Raw genomic sequence first — 20,380 nt, 5'->3', positions numbered from 1 at the left:
ACCATTTGGGCCCCTTGCTGGTGTTTGGGGGACATGGCTGGGGATCCCGGATGCCCAAGGCCTTGGCCTGCATAGAGGGTCCTGGGCCCGCTGCGCAAGGATGGCCTCCTAAGCAACCCTCTGTCCGGCAGGGTGACCGCGGCTTCGACGGCCTGGCTGGGCTGCCGGGAGAGAAGGGCCATCGGGTAAGTGTCCCCTTGTGAGTCCAGGCGCAGGCCGGGCGAGTTTCTGCAGAGGCGCTTCTGGCTCCAAAGCCCTACAGACAGCCGTGGGCTTCGTGTGGGGCCGGGCCCTCGGGTCCGCTGTCGCGTGGGAGCCCTTGGGCCCGCTGTCAGGTGTGGGAGCCCTCGCGAATGCCCACTCACATCTTGGTCAGTGGTGGGTCAGCCCAAGCGGTGGTCTCTTATCTGCACTGGGTCCCAAGGGAGCCCGCCGGGCCCACCTCTCGAGGGCGTGCAGGGAGAACAGGAACCTGTCCTTCTAGAATTCTCTTTCTGTTTAGAGGGCCTCACATCTGTGGGAAACCCCAAATGGCCACTCTCTTGGGAGCTGCCCGGGACAGCGTGTGCTATTCGAGAGCTATCCGGGGGCTGTTGAAGAGGGGCCTGCCGTGCAGCTGGGGGGCCGGGGTCCCCGCTTGGGGTCTCCACGCCAGGCTCGGGCAGCTCAGCCACGACTCCTGCACCCTTGGACACGAACCCTCCCCCGGGGCTCCAGAAGGGCTTCTGCACGGGGCGCTGGGCCTCAGGCTCCAGACGGGGCTGGGTCAGCCTGTGTCACCTGCTCGCGAGTGACGAAATGGCCCTCCTTGTTGGCTCCCTAGGGTGACCCTGGTCCTTCCGGCCCGCCGGGCCCTCCGGGAGACGACGGAGACAGGGTATGTCCGGGCGCCTCTCCTCTGTCTCCCCTGGGCTTGGGCAGGAAAGGAAGGGGCTTCCCTGTCCACAAAGGCTGGGCCCCCGATCTGGTTCCAGCCGGCGCAGCGCCTGGAAGGGGTCAGCACCCGTCTCGGGTCTCCCTCCAGGAGGGGGTGCCGGCGCAGGGAGGGGAGGTGCCGGGGCAAGGAGCTGGTGTTCCTGGTGCCTCTCAGAGCAGCTGGGTGTGGGAGGGAGTGAGGGGGGGCTCGCCCAAACCTGAGGATTGAGCCGGGGCACTGCACGTCTGGGGCGGGGGCGGGGCAGGGTGTCCAGCGGCCAAGGGCCGGTTCCCTGCTGCGCGTCAGGCGGCTCCCCGCCTGCAGGCTGAGGGGTCCTTGTTGCAACAGCTCTGGGCTTCCGGGAGAGGGTCGGGACCTCCCCTTTCACCTGCAGCGTCTTCGCCCCCGCCAACTCCCCGGGAGTCGGAACTGCCCCCATCCGGCTGCCCCGGGGACTGGTGGAGCTGGGGCGTGGGGTCAGCCCGATGCCCGCTGGAGGGGACCTGCCTGCGGGCGTCCGGCTGTGCTGACCTGCCGCCGCTGTCCTCCCCCAGGGTGATGACGGAGAAGTGGGACCCAGAGGACTGCCCGGGGAGCCCGTAAGTCCCTGCCGGGGCACGCTCAGGCCCTGGGCTTCCTATTGTGACTCGGGGCTGCTGCCGGGATGTTGGGCCCACTGTGGGGTGTCGGGCCCCACCATGGGAGTGTTGGGCCCATTGTGGGAGTGCCAGGCCCACCGTCTGGGGGTGCCGGGCCCACTGTGACAGGCTGCACAGGCCCGCGTCAGCGGCATTGCCACCCGTCCTGACCTGGCCGGGAGTCTTCCGGGCGTGCCCCTGCCTGGGCTGGCATTGCTGCTGGAGCAGATCTCAGCAACAAGGACTCCCACTGCTTCCCGCTCCTTTCCGAGAGCCTCGCGTTGTCACCTCATCCCGCGGCCGTGCGGGTGGCGCCGCTCACTGGGGAGAAATCCTGCAGCGGCTGCGAGGAGGGCGGGGGCCACGTCTGCACGGTGGTGGGGGCAGGCTCGCCCCTCGGGGTCTGGCCAGTGCCAGGGAACTGACCAGCCAGCTCCCTGGAGCACACACCTGAGCCCCCCGTCCCGGGCCACTGTCAATAGCGCTGTGCGGCCGGGCGCCGAAACACCGAGGAAATGGCGACCAGCGTGGTCAGGGCTTCGGCGTCTTCCCCAGAGCCTCTGAAAAGGCCCTGAGAGTTGAAGGGCGCTTGACCTCTGCACAGTTAAAGGGGGTCACCCCCAGGCACTGGCGTGGAGCCCTGGGGGCAGCTGTGGCTATCATCTTTGAGCTCGTGGCTGTTGGGGATGGCGCTGGCCGGGACGGGCGCCCCCAAGTGCCCCTCGCTGCCGGCCACCATGACCGTCCCAGAAAGCGCTGAGCTCCCGGCCCCACCCTGTGCCCTGGGTGCACGGCCACGCCGCCCGCCTGGCTCCGGCCCTCTGTCCCTGCCGCAGTGGACGCTCGCATCAGAGGCCTTCACCCAGCGGCCGGGCTGTGGAGAGAGGGCAGGACGAGAGCTGCCCCAGTCAAGAGGGCAGGACGAGAGCTGCCATGCAGCAGGGGATAGTCTGGGGGCTCTATGTCCCCCAAGGGGTGCAAAAGGACCTCCTCAACATGAGTGGCTTCCCCATCCCTGCGGCCCCGTGATCCCCGGCAATCTTGTCCCGTGCCGGGCCCACCCCTGGCTCCCCATGCCCCAGGGCAGGGGCTGGGTCACCGAGCCCCGCTCTCTTTCCTCTGGCAGGGGCCACGTGGTCTACTGGGGCCAAAGGGGCCCCCCGGCCCTCCTGGACCTCCCGTAAGTCTGGTCACCTGCCTGCACCTCCATGCCCAGTTCCCCAGCTTGTGGCCACACCGGCCTTGGGGCTTCACCTGGTGGGGGCGGGGGCTGAGTCCACTGGGAGCCCGGCCGGTGTTGCCACTGCCCTGCCACCCCTCCTGGGGCCTGGGCGTGCCCACTTCCTGCACGCATCACCTGCCCTGATAAAAAGCAGCCTGGATGCCCTATTTTCTCCTGGCTGAGCACTTCCTGCAGCTTCTGGAAGGTTCTGGGAGGAGGCAGGAGCCCCAGGTTTCTGTGAGGCTCTGGCCCAGTGGGCAGCTTCCCCAGGGTGGGTTCTGGCCCATCGCCCCCGGCCTCTGCCCTGCTCCCTGGACCCCACGGGCCTGCCCATGAGCTGACCGGCCCCCCGCTCCCTGCTGTGCCCGGCACGTGCTGCCATGGCCTCCTGGGGCGAGCGGTTTCCCTTCTCACCACCCGTCCTCGGGCCCTTGGGCTCTCTTTTCTAAATCTCAACCAGGGCGTGACAGGGATGGACGGCCAGACAGGCCCAAAAGGAAATGTGGTAAGTCTCAGGGTTGCCCCCCACCCCCGCCCCTGCGATTTCCTGGGTTTGCTCCTAGCTGCCGTCCAAACGGGAGGGCAGAGCCCAGCGCCTGGTGTGGGCTGGGACAGGCTGGGCTATGGGACACCCCCACCCGGCCTGGGGTCAGCGGCCAAGAGTGGGGCCCACACTGGGCCTCATACCCGCCTGTTTCAAGGGTACCAGGAGGCTTTAGCTCAAATTTCCTGCCACATGGACTGTATCCCTGTCAGTTCCTATCACGTACCCCTCCTGGGCGGCTGTGTGGCAATACTGCCCCTCATGTCAGGGTCAGGGGCAGAGGGACTGTGGACCCCGGGTCCAGGCACCCTCCAGAGCCCCTGCTTTCCTTCCCTATAGGGACCCCAGGGAGAGCCTGGCCCCCCAGGACAGCAGGGCAATCCAGGTGCCCAGGTGAGTGACCGGTGTGGGCTCTTGGGCAGTGGGCAGTGGGGGACAGGCCCGGGTGCCCAGGTGTAAGCAGCCCCTGGACGCTGCCCCCACGCCTGTCAGCCCGAGGAGCGCAGCTGGCCATGACCTCGGGGCTGGTGGCCAGAACAAGGAGCAGTGGGCAGGGCCCCTGACCCTTCCTGCTGACTCTCTCCTCCAGGGTCTCCCAGGCCCCCAGGGTGCCATCGGTCCTCCAGGAGAGAAGGTAAGTGGGCTGAGCTGGGTGCAGGGCCACCACCTGCCCGCAGAGGGTACCCCCTTCCTGGGGTGAGTGCAGGGCTCTGGGATGGGGGGTCAGGTCACTGTGAAGAGAGCAGGTCTTGGCCCGTGGTTTTGAGCCTGTCTACTCCCTTACTCGCTCTCCAGCTCTCTGGAGGGCGGCCAGCTGGCAGGAGATGCCCACTGGGCATCTTGTCTTGTTTGTTTTCATTTGGTTTGGTTTCTGCAGAATCCGGCAGCCCTGAGTAGGCCCTGGGCCCAGGTGCATGCTGCCGTGACCCTGGGAGATCCTTCCAACATGGTGCGGGGGGTGGGCCCTGCAGGCCTGGGGCCCACCTGGACAGAGCCTGGGCTCGCCTGGCGGGTGGCTCGTCCCAACAGCAACCTGGGAAGGCGTGGCTGCAGCTGGCCTATTGCACCCTTGCTGGTGCCGGGGTCTGGTCCCTCTGCAGAAGTGCTGAGAAGTGGCCTTGGGGGGAGATGAGCCCCAGGACTCAGGGCATTTGCTTGTTCTAGGGCCCCTTGGGTAAGCCAGGCCTCCCAGGAATGCCCGGCGCTGACGGACCCCCGGTGAGTGCCCTGCCTGCCCCTTTTCTGCCTCTCTCACACACACACTCACTCACACACTCACACGCACTCACACTCGTGCTGTCCGAGGGAGGGGCCTCTGCCTCAGCCCTTTCTCCCTCCGGCTCTGTGGATGGAGACGTGGGGGCGGCTCCTGAGTGCCTGCTCACTGCGCCTCGGACACGTGCTCTGCTGCCAGCGGGTGGTGATGACGCCTGGGCGAGGGGTCTCTGCTGGGGTGTGCGAAACTCACCGTGAGGGCCGGGCTGGCTCCCAGCAAGCGCAGCCGCGGTGTTGGGCCCGAGTGTGTGTGCCGAGGGTATTTTGAGCACTTACCACTGAGCAGGACGGTCCTCAGACGCGCGTGCGCAGCGGGGAGCCCCATCAGACCGCCTGGTGACAGCCCCACCTGAGGCTGAGCTGCGGGAAGGCAGAGGGGGAGGCGGCGAATGCTCAGTGTGCGTGTGCACCTCTGTGCATTGCACGCGTGTGCATGGTGTGCACCTGCGTGTGTGAGCTGGGCCACCCCCGCACATCAGCACGGGGGAACCTGCAGTGACTGTCGTTAGGTGCTTCCAGTTACATTTCCACTTAACTGCTTTTTCTAATTATAGAAAAGCCTGTCTTGTGGTGGAAAATTAGGAAAATAAATAAATGACAAAATGAAACGCCCCGCCCCGCCCCAGGCCAGGCGTCCCGTCATCTTCCCCTTGCCCTGCGCGCTTCTCACCCAGCGCAGTGCTCTCTGCCGCCCGGTCACCTGGCCTGCGGGAAGTGCCCTAGGGAGGCGCCCCGTCTCAGGCAGGGCTGGGTTAGGGGCCCCGGGGGGACAGCATCCTCCCCTGCTTGGGCACCCAGGGCCCATGGGCCGCCCCCGCCCCCCGCCACCCACTCCCTCCTGTGCCCTGAACACTGTGGGCGGCGCTCCCAGCAGGGCAGCAGGCCTGGCCAGGGGGCCAGTGCTGGTGCCTCTTGGTTCTGGCTTAAGAAAGGACCGGGGTGGGGGGGGGCTGAAACAGACCCCAGGGCGCAGTGGAGATGTGTTGACGGAGCGAGTCGGGTGCCAGAGGATCGGGGAGCGGCCGTGCGCTGGCCCACGGTGCGCTACCTCGAGGTCTCGGCCGGACGCTGCATCACGCCCCGCCTGTGCAGGGCCAGCAGGCCAGACCCGGGAGCTGTTTAATCGATTCCCAATTGTCTGCTGGGACCATCTGTTACTTTTTTAATCAGAAAGAAATCCCAAACACATAATGTATGCCTTGTTATCTTCCCATTATGCACGTAATTATAGAATATTAGAAAATGCAAGCAGAGAATGGCCCGCCCCGCTCTGCGGGAAAACGAATCACTCTTACCTGGTGCATTTCCTCTACGTCCCTTTCTGTTCAAAAACTTTGAATAAATGAGCTTAGGGCTCCCCGCCTGCACCCAACCCCCCACCCCCGCCTGGCGCTTTCGCTATCTCCTTGCACCTTAAAATGTGTCTGAAGGAGAAAGGAACTGGCCTCAGCTCAAATAATGGAGCAGTTGGCCCCGCCAGCTTGATAACAGCCCCCCTGGGGTCCTGGGCCCTGCGCCCCCACCCAAAAGTGCGGAGGTGATGGGGTATTCCCAGGCGGCCCCACCTGGGCCGGTGGCATGCCCCCTCCCTAACCCCTGCTCCAAGAGCCTGGGTGTGGGCTGTGACCACTCAGCAGGAGCGGCGGGGACGCCCAGGGGCTGGTCCCCTAGAACCGTACTCTCCTGCCGGGTTGCCTGGGAGAGGTGCCCATGTCACTGCCCCTTGCCCGCCAGGTGTGCCCAGCGCTCCCCTCCACTGCGGCTCTGGTCCCCGCTGGCCTGCACAGCCCACTCTCCAGAGGCAGCAGCGAGGACCTAGGACGAGTGGACGAGGCCAGGCCAGGGGGTCAGGAGGGAGCTGTGCGGGACTCCAGGGCCCGCCGCCTCTGTCTTGGCAGAGAGGGGAAGGATTTTGTTCAGACTCGGGGGCAGTCAGAGGGGCTCTGCTGTCCTAGGCGGGCACGGGCAAGCCCTGCCTTCTCTCTTCTGATTCTGACAGGGGCATCCTGGCAAAGAAGGCCCGCCCGGAGAGAAAGGAGGCCAGGTGGGTGCCCGCATCTCCCCGCCCCTCGTGTCTCCTGCTGGAGGGTCTCTGGCTCAGCCTCACTCAGGGGCGCCCCAGGCAGGGAGCCTGCAAGGGCAGACTCAGCCTGCATCAGGCTTCCAGGCTGGACAGTAATGCCCAGAGCAGAGCCCTTGTGTTGGGCCTGGCCTCTCTGGCCACCCTGCTGGCTCTGCCTGGGGGAGGGGCCCTGCTGACATCCCCAGGACAGCAGACCCGAGCCCACTGCACATGGCTTCCCGGCGCCCGGTCTGAGGGTCAGTCCTCCCCCTCCCCTTCCCCAGAAGTCACAGCAGCCTCTGGGGTCGACCCCCTCGGGGCCCCTGCCCCAGGCTCCAGCTTGGTTACCTGGTGCCGGAGGCCCCGGGCCCAGCGGACCCCTTCCCGGCGCATCCTGCTGTGGCTCCTGCCCACTCACGCCCTCATTCCAGGGCCCAGGACTCGGGGTCAGAGCTGGTTGTAGTTCCCAGGCGACATGGGTTCTGGAGATGTGCCCTGCACTGTTTGTGATCGAGGCCACTCTGGCTGGCACCCGCCCCAGCCTGCACCTACTGCAACCGGCCCTCCCGCTCCAAGTCCCTTCCCAGCCGGGGTGCTCCCTGTCGACACCCAGCCCGCCCTCCCCAGCGCCTTGTCTCGGGGCTTCATGCGTCACAAGGCCCAGCCTGCTGGGCCCCATCCATGGGGCTGACATGGGCCGGCCCTGCATGCCTCCCGGGCTCTGCTGGACATGCCCTTGGGCCGGACGGACACTGGCCAATGAAGGCGAACTTTCCGCCTGGTGCTGGAGGACCAGGTGGGGACAGCATGAAGCGGCTGGACAGATGGCCGGACAGGCGGAGCTGATGCCTTTCTGCTGTGTTTCAGGGTCCGCCTGGCCCCCAGGGTCCCCTCGGCTACCCAGGTCCCCGAGGCGTCAAGGTGAGATCTCCCAGCCCAGTCTTCCCTGAGGCCAAGACAGGCCTGTGGTCCAAGGGGCCTGGGCGGGGAGGGGGTTCCTGGGAAGCCAGCTTCTCCTGCGCGAGCAAGAGGCTGGAGGGTAAGGGCTGAGCGTGACGCTGGTGACGGCTCTGCCTGTTCATGCTGCACATCCCGTCACGTAGAAGTCCTGCGCTCGGCCAGCTGCACCCACGCCCCGCAGCTCAGCGGTGTCTGCTTTAAAGTGTCGCAGGATGCGAATGTCCTGTCTGTCCAGCCGACTCAGCCGTGACGAGAGCGAGCCGGGGTGGGGGTGGGGGCAGGGAGGCGGGAGAACATGGCCGCTGGTGAGGCGCCCACAGCCCAAGCCAGCTCAGCAGCCCTCGAGGCCCACAGTCTCTGTGAGGCCAGCTCTCCTCCTGAGTGCCCTGCGCCCCGAGAAAGGGCACCCTTTGGTTCTTTTCTTGGGTTGTGCTGACCTGTAGAAGCCTCTGCGTCCCCCCACACCTGCCCCAGGTGTATCCCCCACACCTGCCCCAGGTGCATCCCCCACACCTGTCTCAGGTGCATCCCCCCCACACCTGCCCTAGGTTCGACAAGCAGCGACTCACACACGCCTCTGCAGGTGCTGGGTGGGCCGGCAGGGGACCCCAGTAGGGATTCTCAGTCCCTCTGGGTCTCCCCCCCGCTTCCCTTGCCCCGCCGCCTGCCCTCGCTGGTGCCGCCCCTTTGTCCCTGCCCCGTGCTGGCACTGCCTTCTCAGCCAGACTTGGTCTTGCTCTGGGGACACGTGAGGGTTAGGGGATGCTGGGTGGCCCGCCCAAGTAGGGCGTGGGGTCATCCAGTGGGCACACTCCACATCCAGTGGGCACACTCCAGTGGGCAGGCTCCACGCCCTGCAGTGCCTGGGGGCCACAGCCAGGGAGACCCAGCCCAGTGTCAGCAGTGCCCTGGCCCGTCCCCTGGCCTGTGCCTTGGCCTCCCCCATGGGTGCTGAATGGGTAGAGCTTTGGGCCTGGGGAGGGGTCTCTTGTTTCCAAAGGGCCGGGAAGCCCACTGGCCCACCTAGTAGGAGGGGGATGGGCTGGCGGAGTGTGCAGGGCACTGTGCCAGGGAGTCTGGGGAGAAGAGACCCCAAATCTGTGCCTCCCAGGGCCCCATCAAGGACAGGAGGTTGGACCCCACATCTCCCTGCTCTCGGGATCCAACGTACTTATAGGTTTGCCCCAGGCCGCCCAGCCTCCCGGGCGGCTCCTGGTAATAAGACAGAGAACCCTGGTAGGGAGGGCCTGGCCCGCAGGCCCTCCCTGGAAGGGCTCCCATGCTTGGGCTTTGCCCCCCAGCCTACGGGTCTGCCCCTTCAGAGGCAGCCAGTCCTGCTCAGCATGTTCTGCCCTGGCAGGACGGGGAGGGGCTTGTCGGAGTTCTACTGGCTCTACTCACCGGACCAGCGGGAAACTCTGAACCCCGACCGCAACATCTGGGGTGCGGCCAGAGCCGGGGGCTTGCCTGTGCGGCTGCTGACTCTCCTTCTCTCATCTGCACAGGGCGCAGATGGCATCCGCGGCCTGAAGGGCACCAAGGGCGAGAAGGTGGGTGTTCTGGCCTCCCAGCAGCCGCCGCCGAGCCCCGGGACACAGAGCTGACTCCGCGGACGCAGAGGGCAGAGGGGCCGGGGTGGGGTGCCCTCACTGTCCCACATGCTCTCCTGTCCCCCGTCCAGGGTGAAGATGGCTTTCCTGGATTCAAGGGCGACATGGGCATCAAGGGCGACAGGGTGAGTGCCCACGGCAGGGAGGCGGAAGCCCCCGGGAGGCTGTGGGAGGCTGCAGCGGCCACTGCACGCACCCTGCACAGGGTCGTTGGCCACGGCTGCCGCCGCCGTGGTTAGTCCCAACCGCACAGGTGCCTGGAAGGTGCCAACCCTGGAGCCCAGCAAGCTTTGCGCCTTGTCCCGCCTCAAGGGGCAGCGCCGTTAGCACCTCCACAGCCGGCGGACACTTCACAAGCCGTCCAGCCACGCTGCTGGGAGGGCCTGCTGTGCTTGGACTTTCTCCCTGGTGGGAGGGCCTCCTCCGCTGGCCTGACGCTCAGTGCTCACGCTGGGCCCCCAGGAGGGCACACGTGCTAGGAGTGGGCAGGAAGACCACTCGGCGCCCCCCAGCCCCAGAGCGCACCTGTGGGGACGAGGCCGCGTCTGTCCGGCCTGGCCTCCCTGGCTGATCTGCAAAGCCCTTCTCGGGGACACGCACCTCACGGCAGACAAACAGGGCTCAAGACCAGGAAGCCATTGGCTCCTCTTCACCAGCCCCGGCGGCTGCTCCTGCACGCTGCGCTCCTGGGCCGCTGGGGGACGCCGTCTGCCCCTGGGCCCCTCCCTGCTGGGGCTGGGGCTCCTCCCGTGGCTTGGGGAAGCTCCCCGCTTTTCCGTTTCTGGGGTGTCCTGGGTGCCTGGTGCCCGGCCAAGGCCCAGGACCCCGCGTACCCAGGTCAGAGGTGAAGCCCAGGGGGCTCAGGGGTTCTGTTCTATTGGGGGGTGAGGGTAGCGATTCTGAGGCACTTCTGTGAGCCAGAGGCCCACATTTCAGTGAGAGGCCTGGACACCGAGGTCGCGGGAGGTGTCCGGGTGCGGCCTCGAGGAAACAGCCCCACTCTGCACCAGAGCCGCGCCGGGGGTCGGCGCTCCTCTGGGCGGGGACGCCGGGGCGCTCCGTCCACTGAGTGAGCCCCGGGGTCTCGGCTCCAGAGGCCTGGGTCCCGTGTCTCCCTCCAGACAGAGGCGGGGGTCATGTGGGGCTGGAGACGGGGGCGCCGCTCACTCCTTCTTTCGAACTTGCAGGGGGAGGTCGGCCCACCTGGGCCCAGAGGAGAAGACGGCCCCGAGGGCCCGAAGGGGCGTGGGGGCCCCAACGGCGACCCCGGGCCCCTGGGCCCCCCCGGGGAGAAGGTACGAGGCTGGCCAGGCCCCCCCTGCCGCCCCCAGCCGCTGCGCTTGTGGAAGGGGCACTTCCTTGTCCTGAGTTTGTCTTTGGGTGCTGCGGCCCCCGGCAGAGCTCCTTCCTCCAGCCGCAGCCAGGGTGGGGGTCTCCCGACACACAGCCGTCCTTCCAGCGCAGGAGGCTGCCCCTGGCGCCCCGCACCCATCTATGCCCCATGGCACTCCCCGAAGCTGTGCATTGGGGTGGCCAGGTCGGCCCAGCCCTCCCGCCTTGTCCTGAGGCCGGAACTCTGCCAGGAAGGGGCCAAGGGCGGTGTCGCAGCCAAGGGCTCTCCTGCCCCGCCGGGGCCTCTGCCTCCGGCTAAGCCGAGTTACGGCCCGACCTGATTCTGGAGCACGGGACGCCTCCCAGGGTCCTGCGCTCCTCCGGCCGCTGGCACCGCAGCCCTGGCCCCGCGGGCGGTGGGTGGTGGGCGGCAGAACACGGCCTCACTGCAGCCCTCTTCCGCAGGGAAAGCTTGGAGTGCCGGGGCTGCCGGGCTACCCAGGAAGACAAGGGCCGAAGGTACGTGCTGCCTGCTGGCTGCGGAGGGGCCCACACTGGGCCCCACCCTTGGACGGCGGGACGGACAGCAGGCGCTGCCCATCTCCCGGCTCTGGCATCCGCGGCTGCCATTCACGTGGCCACGTGGGTGGGAAAGAGGCGCTTGCAGGCTAAGCAGTCTTTACAAGAGGGGACACACGCAGCCCCCAGGGCTGGCCCTCACCCTGGCACCCGGGGCCGCGCCCACCGGCTGCCCCTCCAGCGCGCATGACGCCTCTCGGCTCTGCGTCAGCCTGGCGGCGTGAAGCGGCGTGATGGCCCCCAAGCGTGGAGGACGCGAGGACTTCCCCCCGGAAGTCGTGCCTGCCGTCGGCTGCAGCCCTGGGCCCCGATCACTGAAACGTCATGTTTCGTTCAAATCTCGCCATTGTTCTTGCCTCTTCCCTCGGCAGCAGCCTCGCGGGCGTGCTTAACGCCATCCCGCTGGCTGGGCCGCCCGCCGCCCCCCTCTGGCTCGTGGGCACCCCTTGGTGTGTCCGTCTAGGCTGTGCGGCCTCCTGTGGACGCTGGCACCGCGCCTGTGTGTCCAGGCTACTCGGGGCCCTGCCCTGGGGGGTGGCGTGTTCGCCCTCCAAGCCCTTGAGCCTTTGGGGAGACAGGACAGAGTAACTGGGAGAGACCGGGATGGGAGACCAAGTTCAGGCGGCTTTGGAAAGGCCAGGGCAGGGTCTTAAGCTGCCGGTCGGTGTAAGTCGCTGGCGGTGGCTGGACGCGCGGGCGGTCCCCTGCACCCCGGCTGAGACTGAGCTCCGGGCCGGCGCCCGGCCTGATGGTCGCTTCCCGGCCCTGTCTGTGGGCACGGCAGGGTGGCCGCGCTTTGCCCCGGAAGGGAAAGACGAGGCTTAGAGGCCCCAGCGCACACTCGGGGGAGGATCTAGCCACGGCGTGGGGCCCGCCTGGATGTGACTTCCTGAGGGCGAGGGGCGCCGTGACAGCACGGGGCGTCCACGCAGCCGGCGTGCGGGTGCCGGGCAGACCCGCAGCCACGCCCATCCTCCCCTGGGGGGGCTTCACTGCTCTCTGGAACTAAATCGCTGCCAGACCCTACAGCCCCATTTCCATCCGCATCTGAATTCCAAGCTTCTGGGCTTTGTTTGTGGGTGTTCGGGAGCGAGAGCGGCATGAGAACCAGCGCGGGAGGCTCAGCCTCGCAGGTGTGAGCGCACTCACCTGTGATCCCGTGCATCCTGGCTGCACGCGGGCACTGGCGCCCCACGGACGCGGGTGTGAGAGCACTGTGGAGGGCGGGGAGGGAGGGCCCGACTCAGCTTTGGGTTTGGATCCAGGATCTGTGAGGTGCCCGGGAGATCGTCATGCTGCGGGTGGGTGGAGGGTGGATGTAGTGAGTGGAGGGAGGGGTGGGTGCGATGGGGTGGGAGGGGTAGGTGGGTGGGTGGGTGGCTGACTGGATGAACAGGTGGATGGGTGGGTGGATGAGGCGTGTTGGGGTGATTGGGTGGGTGGTGGCGGTGGCAGGTGGATGGTGGGTGGGTGTGCAGGTGGGTGGGTGGGTGTGCAGGTGGGTGGGTGGGTGGAGCTTGTGCCAGAGGCAGACCCCCGCCGGCACATGCTGTGCAGCTGCCCCCGCCTGCCCAGCTCTCACCCCCTCCCATCCCTCACTCTCTTGCAGGGCTCGATTGGATTCCCTGGCTTCCCGGGCGCCAATGGAGAGAAGGGTGGCAGGGTAAGGACGGCGGCCTCGCTCTGTGTCCGGGCGTCGCGGGCACAGTCTCCAGGCTGCTGCGTATATTTCTCACCCACTGTGCTGCCAAGAGCCTCGTGGACGATGGCCAGCAGCACCAGGGCAACGAGTCTTCCCAAACCCTGGCTGTGGGGGTGCTGGGAGAGGCCGCGCGGCCCCGGGGCCACGGGCACTGCTCTCTCCGCCCGAGGGCTGCTCTCCGGGCCAGTTTTGAAAGGCGCGGAGACGGACGTCTTACCCACGTTCTCCCGCCCCTGCCAGCCCAGATTCACTCTTGCCTTTCCAGCTGCCACCGCCCCGAGCACCCACTGGGGAGCCGCAGCCGCCCTGCGTGTGGTTACGGGGACACAGGCGGCGGGGCCAGCTGGGGCAGCTCTGCTCGCCCTGGAAGCTCCTCAGGAGATGGCCATGGTGCCTGGGCACCGCCTCTCGGGATGGCGGGTCCTGATGGCCCCCGGGCTTGGTGCTGCGCTGGCCTGTGCACAGGCGCGGGTGGGGGACGGCACACGGTCGGGTGCTTGCAGGACAGCCTGCAGGGCCTCCTGGGGGGACCAGCTGGGGAGGAGGGCTGCCCACTCTCCTGGCCCCTGCGGCTCCCCCACCCATGGGCTGGGCCTCCTCAGAGGACAAGCTTAGGCCATCACTGCCACTTGGGGCTGAGCTCTCCTCAAGCAGGGGACTCTCAGCTGGTCCCTGCGAGCAGCGTGTCTGCCAGCTTCACACAACAGAAGGAAGGGCGTGTCTGAGCGCCAGTGGGCAGCATAGGACCATCCTCCAGCTCTCCGGGCACCTGGGGCTCTGTCTCCACAGCTCCCGCGTATGCTCCCCTGCATCCTCGCTGTGGCTGCGTGCGGCTCTCCATGTGCGCAGCTGTCTGCTCTCTGCCCACCTAGTTCTTCTCTCTGCCCTCCCACCCACCATCCCTCCATCATCCATCCATCCATCATCTGTCCATCATCCATCCATCATCCATCATCCATCCATCCATCATCCGTCCATCATCCATCCATCCGTCATCCATCCATCCATCATCCGTCCATCCATCATCCATCCATCATCCAACTATCATCCAACATCTATCATCCATCCATCCATCCATCATCCGTTCATCATCCATCCAACTTCCATCCATCATTCATCCATCATCCATCCATCATCCATCCATCCATCATCCATCCATCATCCATCCATCCATCCATCATCCATCCATCATCAATCATCCATTCAACCATCATCCATCCACCATCCCTCCATCATCCACCCATCCACCATCTATCCATCCATCATCCACACATCACTGACCCACCCACCACTGTGTGTTTCTCGCCACCCCCCTTATCTACCCACTCACCCACCCACCTAGTTCTTTGGTGTACGTGCGGGCATATGTGTCCTCTGTCTGCCCACCTCCAAGTCTGCGCGCCTATGTTGTATGCATGTCCTGTTCCTGAGCTGAGCCCAGACCCTCCTGCTTGGCCAGGCCCCGCAGGGACCTGACGGAGCCCGTGTCCTGCCGTGCACTGCGTGTGCAGGGAGAAACCCCCGAGCGGGGCCTGGGCGGGTGGCACACTGCCCTCCCCACCCAGAGAGAGAGAACGGGAGTGAGGGGCCTTCACCTGGGAATCTCCCCGGGGAAGGAAGGCGGTCCCAGTTTGCCCTGGAGCGCAAGTGTGCGTCCCGGGGCAGCGGAGTGGGGGGGGGGGCTCTCCGCTCCAGGTCTCCCTGGGGCTTCGCCGGGGCTGCAAGCTGAGGGGGGCACGCTGGGGCACCAGGGGCGGTGACTGCACCACCTGAGGTGGGGGCTCAGCAGGGACAGCCCCAGTCCTGTCCTTGGGAGCCCCTTCCTGGGGGCCAGAGAGCAGTGATGGTGGCGCTGCCGTGGAGAAAGGACGGCGCGGGCGGGGTTTGGGGTGACCCACCCCGAATGTTAGGTGGGGGCAGCAGGGGGCAGCAGACGCAGGGCGGAGCATCCGCAGAGGCTGCTGAGGGTCGGGGGCGGGCTGGGGTGCGGGCCGGGGCGGGAGGGGCCCTCGCGGTGGGCTGGTCAGGGCCAGGGCGTGGGTCCGCGGGGGCAGGAGTGAGGACGTGGCGGCGAGCGCACCCGCCAAAGCCCAGGCGTCTCCGCCGGCGGCCAGCCTGGCACTCCAGGAAAGCGGGTGTTCCGTCCGTGTATCGCCAGGGGCCGGCGGGTGTCGCCGTGCGGTCCGCGGGAGGCCGCCGCTGTGTCTTAGAGCAGCCCCGTCCCTCACCACCAGGGACGCTTTCATTAAAGCATTTCAAAGTGGGGCTCTGGGAGGTGGTTCGGGCCTGGCAGTGCCCGCGGGAAGGTCGGAGGGGGAGGGACGACCCACCCCAGGCCTCTGGCCAGGACCCCGGGGCCGCCCCCGCTGTGGGTGTGGGAGCCTGGCGGGGCCGGCGGGGGCTCCCCGGGCAGCCGCTGGGGCTCTGCGCCGGAGGAAATCCAGCGGGTTTGCTCGTCGTCGTGGCTTGGAAAATGCAAAGCACCACAGCAAAAGGCGTCTAAATTCTATTAGAGCAGCAAATGGCTCTCGGATGTGTGATTTATGCGTTAAATTGCAAGTTCGCGCGTCTGCAGAGCCTGTTGAAAATTTAATGGCTAATATTCTTAACTGTAGCAAAAGTAAATTATGGATGAAAGGGGTTCACTCTCTTCTCTTCTTGCAATAACGATCCTCCCCCCCCCCCACCGCCCCAGAGGAGGGGAGCGAGGCAGGCAGGTGTGGGGGAGGAGGGAGGACGGCGAAGGGAGGCGGGGCCGGAGCCCCGTTGAGGTGGGAGACCAGCTGAGCAGGAAACCCCCACCAGGGAGAGCATCAGGTTTGCACCGCCTTGTGCAGGGCCCCGGGCCTGTGACTGCGTGCGTGGGGCCCTCGCCCCAAGAGATGTCCTAGAAGCGCCGGGGGGAGGGGGGTGTCCTGCTTCCTTGCCTCACAGCCTGCCCTACACAGCAGGGCGGTGACCGCATGTCCGGGCACTGACCAGCCCTCTTCTCTGGTTCCAGGGCACGCCTGGCAAGCCGGGACCCCGGGGACAGCGAGGACCCACGGTAACCACCCTTGGGGCGCGAGGCTCCGTCCCCAGAGTCGGGAGCACGCCATAGGGGACGCGGGTGGGGGGGCAGCCGCTGGCATCTGGAGGGTTGGAGCTGACCTCTCTTCTCTCCGCCTGTCCAGGGTCCGCGGGGTGAGCGAGGCCCCCGGGGCATTACTGGGAAGCCTGGCCCCAAGGTACGCTTTGGTCTTCTCTGTTGCTGCCATGCTTCTGGGAAAAAGAAAAAAAGATATTTGTGGGGTATTTAAGAAGGAGCTGGCCCCCCGCAGTCCCCTCAAGATAAATTAGGTGAACGTGAGCGGCGGCTGCAGGTGAGGCAGAGCAGAGCAGGCCCACATCGAGGGCCGGGCAGCTCCCAGCAGGCCCCAGGGCCCGGCTGCCTGTGGACAAAGCCCACGCGGTGCTAGGGACACGGCTTTTCCTGCTTCTCAGGAGCAGGGATATGAAACCGTTGCCAGGAATCTACAGAAAGTTCTTTCTGGCCTGCTGAGAGCCTGGACCTACCTGTCCCAGCCTGTGCTGGAGCCCTGCTCCCTCTTCTCTGGGGTCCCTGGGGAGAAGGACCTCAGCCCAGGGCCCTGATGCCCCTGCTGCCCGGCCAGGCCCTCAGAGAGGGCCCTCCCAGCCCGCTGAGTTGAGCCTCCAGGCCCCCAGGAACCAGAGGCCTGTCGGTCTCCCCCTGGACCCTGCATGAGTCCTGGGGTGGGGGTGCCCCTCGTCCTATCTCCACGGACTGTTGCTGGGCCCCGTCTGCAGCAGGACGCTGTCCCAGGCGGTGCACTCCTGGCGGCGGGGTGCAGAGGCAGGAGCACGGCGGCCTTGGGACCAGGGTCAGCCAGGCGCGCGTGGCCCTCGGGGGCCGCAGGGTGAGGCTGTGAGGTTCCAGGCATCAGGCCAGGACTTTTATTAAACAGCATCATAAGAACAGCGATAACAAGCCTTCTCTGCCCCCTCCCCAGGGCAACTCCGGAGGTGACGGTCCCGCCGGCCCCCCTGGAGAACGGGTGAGCTCCTGACCGGGCCGGGAGAGGGCGCCCACCGCGGGGCTGCCTGTGGGATTCCTGCCTGGGGCGGTGGGTGCTGCTCCCCAGCACAGGCTCCCTTCTGCCAGTTGAAGGCAGTGGCGCCATGCACCTGGGCCTGGTCTCAGAGTTTGGGGGGCTGAGACTGGGAAACTGGGCTGTCACCCCTGATGAGGGGCCAGCTCTGCCTCCTCGGGGCTGCCTTGGTTGCCTCCTCTCTGGGGGCCGGAAGAAATGGGGAGAAGCCCTGGGGCAGGAGAGGCTGTGCCAGCCCACCCGCCGGGGAGGGGGTGCCTGTCTCTCAGCCACCCCTCTATGCCCCCAGGGACCCAATGGACCCCAAGGACCCACAGGCTTTCCTGGACCAAAGGGCCCCCCGGTGAGTAATGCCTCTTTCCCCGCCAGCCAGCGGGAGAGGGAGGCCTGAGCCCACTCTGGCCTGGTTAGGTGGGGCACAGACCCCGGTCCATCGCCCAGAGGGGAGCTCGATCAGGCCGATACGGAGCTCCAGGCCGGTGCCTGTGCGTGTCCTGGCTGCCGGGGTGAAGAGCCACACGAGGCCGGCCAGCGTGGGGTCGGGGGCGGGCCGGGGCGAGCTCCGCCTGAGCTGCTGGCCCCTGCCCCCCACGTCCTCAGTCCCTGTCTTTTGGAAAGATCCCATGGCTGGACCCGGCCCCAGTCGTAGTGAGATCAGTTTCGGGGCCGGTGCAGCCGCGGGTGGGAAAGCACCCGCTCCTCAGGCCCGAAGGGACCGTCTCTTGTGCTTCTCCCTCAGGGTCCTCCGGGCAAGGATGGGCTCCCGGGACACCCTGGACAGAGAGGCGAGACGGTGAGTATGCCGGGGACGCTGTCCCCTCTGCAGGTCAGCCTGCCTGTCCAGAGCCCGGCTGGCCAGGGGGGCAGAGGGCAGCTTGGGTCCTCCAGGTCACACTTAAAACCTTGGTGATGCAAAGCCAGGGCCAGGGCCCCGGACACCGCGCGGCCTCTCCTTCCTCCAGAAAGCCAGTGTCGTCCCCAGCTGCCTCGTGACCTCAGGACACGCTGGCACTGCCCGCCGAGCCTGTCCCCACCCTCTGGCCTCGGTGCTGTGAGGACAAGGGGTGCGGGCAACATGGGTTCCAGCCAGCCTTGTGGCCATGCAGCTGTGCCCGCCTGTCGGCATGGCATGGACAGTGGCTCTTGGCAGAAGGAAAAATCTCACCAAATATGGTCGCTCCCTGCCTCCTGTCCTGTGGGCTCGAGGCTCAGGCCTGGACACTGACGGCCTGGATGGCCTGGTGACCTCCTCGTCACCCCAAGCGGCCAGCTGGAGCCCTGGGTGAGCGGCCAGCCCCACAGGGCCCCGGGGACCCCGACGGAGGACACTCGCAGCCCGGCTCGCCGAACCTGCCACTCCGGAGCCCTCGTCCCCTGTGGCCCGTCATGGTGAAGCCTCTTAACTACGCCCGCCCGGTGCGCTGGGCTGGAGCACGGGCCTGAGGATGGAGGTCACTTCGCTCTTTCATCTATAGAGAAAAATGAAGACCCTTCGTCTCCACGCTGCCTGTCTCTCCGAGCAACTTCCTGAGGAGACAAGCTGGAGGCCCCCACGCGCCCCCTCCCCTGCCAGACTTGCAGAGGCCGACTGGCCGTGCCTGCGTGTGCAGGGCTTGCGCCTCCCCCACGCAGATGCCCCTCCCGGGAGCCTGTCCAGGCCGCCAGGGCGGCGCCTCCTCTGGAAAGGGCCTCCCTGGGAGGCTGAAAGTCGGGAGCACAGCCGTTCTCCGAGGCGGGGCCCAGAGCACTGGTCCCCGCAAGGGCTGGAGGCGAGTCCGTCCACAGCCGTGCTGGGTCCCTCAGCCATGCACCAAACAGGGGCCTTTCCTGCCTCTCCCCTGGCTCCCCCCGAGCTCCGCCGCCCTGGCGCACCGAGCCAAGCCCGCGCCATCTGCAGAGAACACTGTGTGGTCACGCTGTGTGTGACCCAGCTGGGCTGAGAGGATGCCGCCGGCCCATCAGCGCCGCCCGCCCATCAGCCCTGCAGGCAGGTCTGCGTGCTCTTCCCCGCACCGCCGTGGCCTCGGAGCAGCCTCACGCTCCCCAGACTCGAGTCCCCCAACCCCCTGGAGGGACATCACCTGGCGGCCGTGGCCTGCAGATTGTGCCTGCACCAAGCCCTGGTCACGTGCTCAGAAGGGCGAGCAGTTCTGTGAAGCAGCGAGGCCAACTGGCTCAGTGCCAGGGGCTGCTCCGGCGTGACCCCGGCAGCCAGGGCACCCCGCCCGGACCCCTGGGAGCTGCTGTCCTGAAGCAGCGGGCAGCTGTCCTGGTGGGGTGGACACTGGGACCCGCCTTCCACACCATCTGCCTCAGCCGGGCCCTGCACCTAGTGGCTCTGGGAACAGCCCAGTGGCTCCTGCGCAATGTCCGCGGCTCAGCAAGCGCTCGGCGACTGCAGAGAGGAACGGTTTTGAAATCTGTCTCTCAGCACGGACCCCGCACTGGCCAGTGGCCTCTGGAACTCACTGCCCAGCTCCCTCACCCTCCTGACATTAGTGCAGAGGGAGAGGGCCCCGGGTCGGAGCTGGAGCGTCCGCGCTCGGGGGCCTGGCCCAGGACTGCCTGGCTCTCACAGGCCACTCTCTCTTCACAGGGTTTTCAAGGCAAGACCGGCCCTCCAGGGCCCCCCGGCGTGGTCGGCCCTCAGGTGAGACAGCCCCTGCTCATGGCACCTGTGCCACCACCCACATGGCAGAGAGGAGCCTGGAAGGGCAGATCCCTAGGATCTGAGGGTGTGGGCACCACCATGGTGCCCAAGGTCACACGAAGCTCATGGACATTAGGGAGTTTCCTTCATTCGGGAAAAAGGAGAGGCCGCCTGGGCTCACGAGGGCCAGACCAGGTGGCCCCGGTGATGGCCGTGTCATGGGAAACCTGACCCTGACGTGGTGCCGACCCTCAGCTGCCGTGGGGTCTGGAAACGCGGCCTCTGTCCGCCCGGCTCTGCCGCGGGCCCGGCCCTTGCGTCCCCCATCACATCCATCCGCTCGCCACAGGGGAAGCACTGGGCAGGCAGGGACTGAGCAGCGGCCACACCCAGCTCGCTCCAATCTTGTGCTTTCTGGATGTTTCCAAAAGGAGAGGACTCACAGAGGAGTGTGGAGGTTTGGGGGGCAGGCGAGGGCCTCTGCCTGTGGCCAGGGCTGTCCCTAGGTGGAGGCCAGGGTCACTGGCTCCCGAGTGACACTGATTTTCCCGCAGGGCCCCACGGGGGAAACTGGCCCAATGGGCGAGCGTGGCCACCCGGGGCCTCCGGGGCCCCCCGGTGAGCAGGGGCTCCCGGGCGCTGCTGGAAAGGAAGGGACGAAGGTGAGTGGCCAGCCTCCAGGCGGGTCGGCTTCCTAGGGGTCATGCCAGCAGGGGCTGTGCTCCTTTGGCCTTCTGATGGCGGGCCCAGGGCCCACCCGCTCCCCAGCCGCACGCCTCAC

At 66.9% G+C, this 20,380-nt stretch overlaps 1 protein-coding gene across 3 annotated transcripts in view; it reads left to right on the top strand.

Annotated features, from left to right (window-relative positions):
* Positions 1-20,380, top strand: part of COL5A1 (collagen type V alpha 1 chain) — a gene marked incomplete at its 5' end in the record, with an annotated part of 77,613 nt that overhangs the window by 38,591 nt on the left and 18,642 nt on the right. For all 3 annotated transcript variants that reach the window (XM_084238796.1, XM_084238795.1, XM_084238794.1), the window contains 22 exons: positions 132-185; positions 824-877; positions 1,471-1,515; positions 2,681-2,734; positions 3,237-3,281; positions 3,660-3,713; positions 3,910-3,954; positions 4,485-4,538; positions 6,595-6,639; positions 7,525-7,578; positions 9,123-9,167; positions 9,299-9,352; positions 10,415-10,522; positions 11,025-11,078; positions 12,748-12,801; positions 15,842-15,886; positions 16,014-16,067; positions 16,851-16,895; positions 17,239-17,292; positions 17,689-17,742; positions 19,546-19,599; positions 20,154-20,261. In XM_084238796.1, the coding sequence (XP_084094922.1) occupies positions 132-185; positions 824-877; positions 1,471-1,515; positions 2,681-2,734; positions 3,237-3,281; positions 3,660-3,713; positions 3,910-3,954; positions 4,485-4,538; positions 6,595-6,639; positions 7,525-7,578; positions 9,123-9,167; positions 9,299-9,352; positions 10,415-10,522; positions 11,025-11,078; positions 12,748-12,801; positions 15,842-15,886; positions 16,014-16,067; positions 16,851-16,895; positions 17,239-17,292; positions 17,689-17,742; positions 19,546-19,599; positions 20,154-20,261 (1,233 nt within the window). The remainder of the gene's footprint in view (positions 1-131; positions 186-823; positions 878-1,470; positions 1,516-2,680; positions 2,735-3,236; positions 3,282-3,659; positions 3,714-3,909; positions 3,955-4,484; positions 4,539-6,594; positions 6,640-7,524; positions 7,579-9,122; positions 9,168-9,298; positions 9,353-10,414; positions 10,523-11,024; positions 11,079-12,747; positions 12,802-15,841; positions 15,887-16,013; positions 16,068-16,850; positions 16,896-17,238; positions 17,293-17,688; positions 17,743-19,545; positions 19,600-20,153; positions 20,262-20,380) is intronic.

The sequence above is a fragment of the Talpa europaea genome, assembly GCF_964194135.1.
Source record: "Talpa europaea genome assembly, chromosome: 7".
In the NCBI taxonomy this organism is placed as follows: domain Eukaryota; kingdom Metazoa; phylum Chordata; class Mammalia; order Eulipotyphla; family Talpidae; genus Talpa; species Talpa europaea.
Note: the sequence above shows the minus strand (reverse complement) of the source record. Positions and strands in the feature narration are given on the sequence as shown.